Source organism: Merops nubicus, unplaced genomic scaffold (genome assembly GCF_000691845.1).
Source record: "Merops nubicus isolate BGI_N331 unplaced genomic scaffold, ASM69184v1 scaffold5166, whole genome shotgun sequence".
NCBI lineage: Eukaryota > Metazoa > Chordata > Aves > Coraciiformes > Meropidae > Merops > Merops nubicus.
In genome coordinates, this window is record NW_008615509.1 from 14,968 (window position 1) to 19,922 (window position 4,955).

The following is a 4,955-nucleotide window of genomic DNA, read 5'->3' on the forward strand; positions in this document are numbered from 1 at the left end:
CAACCCTCCAGGGCAAGAAATTGTTCCTCAGGGACAACCTCAACCTCCCCTGGGGCAACTTGAGGCCGTTTCCTCTTGTCCCATCCCTTGTGGGAAGAGCCCGACCTGGCTCCAGGCTCCTGTCAGGAGCTGTGGGGAGCGAGGAGGTCTCCCCAGCAGGGCTGTGTTTCATGCCTGCTGTCACGGGCACGATGCCCTGTGGCCAGGGTTGCCACCAGCAGTGCCACCCTGCCCCCGTTGCCCTCCCACTGCGGGGACAGCCTGGACTGGGGGCGGCACAGCCCGCTCCCGGCAGGGACGTGCTGCGGGGCTCCCCCTTGGCATCTCTGTGCCACGCTGGGGTGCTGTGCCCCCTCCTGCTGCCCGCTGAGCCTGGCTGTGTGTGGCAGATCACCGGGGTGTCCATCCTGCGGGCGGGAGAGACCATGGAGCCGGCGCTGCGGGCGGTCTGCAAGGACGTGCGCATCGGGACCATCCTCATCCAGACCAACTGCAACACGGGCGAGCCGGAGGTACAGCCCAGGGCTGGGCATCTCCTGAGGGCTCTCTGGGGACACAAGGGTTGGGCTTGGCGGGGGGTGAGCGCTCAGAAAGCCTCTGCCTTGAAAGCTGCTGGAGCTTTGCCGGCGTGTTTGTGCACGTGGGGGGTGGTGTGACCTCCAGGGGATCACCAGCCCCTTCTCCAAGCTGACAGCGGGATCCCAGGGAGGGGGGGGAGATGCATGGGAGATCCTTCACCCCAAGAGAAGGGCTGGGGTTGCTCCATTCTCCTGCAGCCTCCAAGCTGATCTCTCTTCCCTCCTGCCCAGCTCCACTACCTGCGGCTGCCGAAGGACATCAGCGAAGACCACGTCATCCTGATGGACTGCACGGTGTCCACGGGGGCAGCAGCCATGATGGCAGTGCGGGTGCTGCTGGTACGGAGCAGGGGTGCTGCAGAGGGCAGGGTTGGCTCCCAGGGGCTGCCCAAAAGTCCAGCTGCAGCCACGCTGAGGGGCCTTGCCCTGAAACTGGGTGTACTGGGCGACGGCACAAGCCGGGGTGACTCTGTAACCAAGCACTGACCAAGTCACCGCTTCGTGGTGTAGGAACTGCATGGATTTAGTTGGGTTCTTGGTCACAGAGAGGAGAAAAAGTGGCTCCAGGGAGGCCCTCGAGTGCTTAGACTGCTGGTTCGTGGAGGCATGGGCCATAACCTACCTTAGAAACCCTTACCCCAAGCTGTCCCTGTGCCTTTCCTGTAGGATCATGATGTCCCAGAAGACAAGATCTTCCTCCTGTCCCTGCTCATGGCTGAGATGGGTGTCCACTCGGTCGCCTATGCCTTCCCTCGGGTGAAGATCATCACCACAGCCGTGGACAAGAAGGTGAACGACCTGTTCCGGATCATCCCCGGCATTGGTGAGTGGCTGGGAATGGAATTGGGGCTTTTCGGTGCCTCCAGCCCCCTCCCCAGCAGAGGTGGAGCCCTGGCTGTCAGCAGCAGCTCAGGTCTGGCCTTACCTTACCTGGGGACTCGCTGCCTCTCCTGGGCCCTGCTGCCACGTGGGTGCTGGGACTGACACGTGCACCCTGGGCGCTGTCAGGCAGCCAAACCTGGCTGGCAGAAGGAGCCAGCCATGTGCCATGAGCCTCCTCCAGCCCCAGATGGAGGAGCTGGGCTGGGGTCGCTGGAGCAGACCTGTGCCCACCTCATTCCCTAAGCTGCCACCTTAAACGAGCTCATCCAAAACAAGCTCACACTGTTCTCCTCACCTCTGCTGTGCCGGGAGACACCCCTGCCAGGAGGTGCTAAAACAGCCTCCGGGCTGCTCCAGTTTCGCTGCTACACGAGTTTTGGAGCCGTTCAAGCCGTCAGATGAACCTGTTCTGGTTCCTGGGCTGGAGGAGAGGTCCCAGGGCTGGCTGCAGAGCTGCTCCCTGACCACCTCTCTCTCCCTCTTTCTCCCCCCAGGGAACTTTGGAGATCGGTACTTCGGGACGGACGCTCCTCCCGACTGGAGCGACGACGAAGATGCTCTTAGCACTTAGCTGGATGTGGAGGTGGCACCAGCGCCAGGCAGCTTCAGCACCGCACCTTATCCCCCCTGTCCAGTGCAGATTTCTCCTTCCTCCTCACCCAGCATAGATATTTTTTTCAAATCTAAGATCTAAGGCATATTTTTTCAAAGAAACACAAATCCTAGTTTGACTTTGTGGACAGTCGCGTGTCCCGGCGTAGAGCGGAGTTAATTTATTTTAATTTAAATATTTGCCTATATAACTTATTGGAGATATTTTATAAAGGAAAAGAATAAATTTTTTCTCTGGTTTTCTTGATTGGAGCCGTTCTTTCTCACTTCCCATGGGTGGCCAGAAGGATTCACAACCTTTCAGGAGTGCTGAGCTGGGAGGGGAGATAGAATCAGAGAGTTGCTTAGGTTGGAGAAGACCTTTAAGATCATCAAGTCCAACTGTTCACTCAGCACAGCCAAGATGCTGTGAGTGGTGATGGGAGGTTGAGACACTGCTCTGGAGGAGCAGGCTGACCCTGCAGCCCTGGAGCTGTTCTTACAGCTCCATCCTTGTGCTGGTTACAGGCAGCTGGTGGCTGTTTCTCTGATGAACACTGAAGCTCTTACACCCCAGGGGAAGTCTGTCCTGCAGGACACACTCACTCTATCTGGTGCTAGCAAGGCAAGGAGGGAGCCCTCACCTCATGGGAGCTGGTGGAGATGGAGAGCACCCTGCAAGGACAGGGTAGCCACCCCTCAGACCAAGATCTGTCTGCAGCAGGGCTGGGAGCAGGAGGATACCCCCTTGCTGGAGCTTAAGAAACACTGAGCCCCTCTTTCAGCTCAGCAGCTGAAGTGCAACACGCCTCACCCAGCCACCAGCTGGCTCGTGCTGGATCAGAGCTGCTCAAGACATGGTGATGGTCTCCAGGAAGCCGTTGGCAGCCCAGCGTAACCTCAACGGAAGGGGAACCAGCCAGTTCCAGGACGAGGATTTAGTCAGAGGGGGCTGTGACCCTGTGGCTGAAACAGAGGCTTTTCCTGTCCTGCATCACCAAGTCCCAGCATGGTGGGGGTTGGAAGGGACCTTTGGGGATCATCTCCTTCAATGCCCCCTGACTCCAGCAGCTCACCCCCAGCAGGGTGCCCAGGGTCACAGCCAGGAGGGTTTGGGATCTCTCCAGAGCAGGAGACTCCACAGCCTCTCTGGGCAGCTGCTCCAGGCTCGGCCACCCCCACAACAAAGAAGTTTCTCCTCCTGCTCAGGTGGCACCTCCTGGGTTCCAGTTGGTGCCCGTTGCCCCTTGTCCTGTCACTGGGCACCACTGAGCAGAGTCTGGCCCCAGCCTCTTGCCCCCACCCTTAAGATATTGATAAGCAGTCAAGTAAGCAATTAATTGACTAAGCACAATTCCAAGTACCACTGCAACATCCTTCTGCTGCAGATAAAGGAGGCAAGAGGAGCAAACCCACCCCTGGGCCGGGTGGTCCTGGCTCAGAGCTGGCTCCAGAGGGGTCAGGCAAGGCAGGCGAGTGCTGCTGACAAGGAGGAGAGCAAGGCCAGGGGGGTGGGGGGTGTTCTACCAAGCCCTTGCCAAAATGGAGAGCTGCCCTGAGTGTGGGCTCAGGTGTGATGAGCCCGAAATAGCCGCTGCTGCTCTGCGGCACCTTGTCTGAATCCTCAGCTAAATTGAAAAGAAGCCACATGCCCGAGTTCCTGCCAGAGCTCGGCGAAAGCCTGAGCCCTCAGCTTGAAAGCCACGCTCCCAACCAGCACTGACACTTGATTAGTGGCTGCTAAAAATAGCTCCTGGCGTAGGTGGAAGGAGAGCTGGTAAGAAGGAGCCCGGCGGGATAGGCAGGCGCTGGGGTTTTGGGCTGGGGCACCAGGTGAACAGCCCTGGGACCAGGGACAGCAGCATGGCCAGGCCCCTGGAGGAGCACGGCTGCTCCCAGAGCCCTTCCTCGGGGCTGCAGCCACCAGCTCAGTGCTGGAGGAGCCTGGTGGCTTCTTTCTAGACCGTGCTCAACCTCATGAATGAATGCCACCGTCATCCTTCCTGCAAAGGGCTCCAGCAGACCTAGTTGGAGCAGTGCTGTTGGCCTCTTTGGTCCTCCAAAGTTGCCCCCAAGTGCTGTTGCCCCCAAGGTCCACCATGAGGGTGAAGATCCCCATGGTGGAGGGGCAGAGCACCTCTTCTCCCCCAGCTTCCTTCATCCCACACACCCAAACTCCTGGAAGCATCCTGGGTGCAGCCTCTCTGTGCCCCTGATAACAGCTCTCAAGGGGTAACATGTGGGAAGTAGCCCAGGGGGACATGTGGCTGGAGAAGCTCTGGGTGCACCATGGCTGTGACCCACCACATTGAGCCCCAGAGGGTGTCCTGCACCCATGGTCCATCCCACGGCCCTGAGGAGCCCGTGATGGGCAGAGACAGCGGCTGTGGGATGCTCAGCCATGGGAAGGGAAGGCAAAAAATAGGGTGTGAAGGGTGTGGGGAGGAGGAGGAGGCATCACCAGAGCCTCAGACTGCCACGACTTGTTTTGCAGCACTTCCAGGCTGCTGAGTGCCACCCACGCACCCAGGCACTCCCCAGCACCACACCCATGGCCGGCGGCTGGCACACCCACGATGGCAGAGTGGAGGGTGGCATGGGCCCCTTTGCCATCACCTGAGGTGCTCCCAGCGTGGAGGAACTTCCCAGAGACATTTGCCTCCAGGGCAACTCTTGCTTTTAACCCAGTACAACCATAATTTTCCTGACAAACAACTGCATTTTTCCTCAGCAGCTCCACGTTTTTCCTCAGCTCTGCTCTTTCTCCTCCTCTCTGCACTTTCTCCCCAGCAGATCCATGTTCTCCCTCAGCAGATCCCCCTTTTCCCTCGGCACATCCACATCCCAGCCCAGCAAACCCAGATTTTCCTGCCACCCAGCCACGTTTTGCCCCAGCAAACCAGG

The 4,955-nt window shown here is 59.0% G+C and overlaps 1 protein-coding gene across 1 annotated transcript in view; it reads left to right on the top strand.

The window, feature by feature from the left end:
- UCKL1 (uridine-cytidine kinase 1-like 1) overlaps nucleotides 1-2,319 on the top strand; it is a 14,348-nt gene extending 12,029 nt beyond the window's left edge. Inside the window, exons 11-14 of the mRNA XM_008942534.1 lie at nucleotides 390-512; nucleotides 810-917; nucleotides 1,245-1,401; nucleotides 1,955-2,319. Of these exons, the coding sequence (XP_008940782.1) occupies nucleotides 390-512; nucleotides 810-917; nucleotides 1,245-1,401; nucleotides 1,955-2,031 (465 nt within the window). The 3' untranslated portion in view covers nucleotides 2,032-2,319. The remainder of the gene's footprint in view (nucleotides 1-389; nucleotides 513-809; nucleotides 918-1,244; nucleotides 1,402-1,954) is intronic.
- Nucleotides 2,320-4,955: the final 2,636 nt, after the last annotated feature.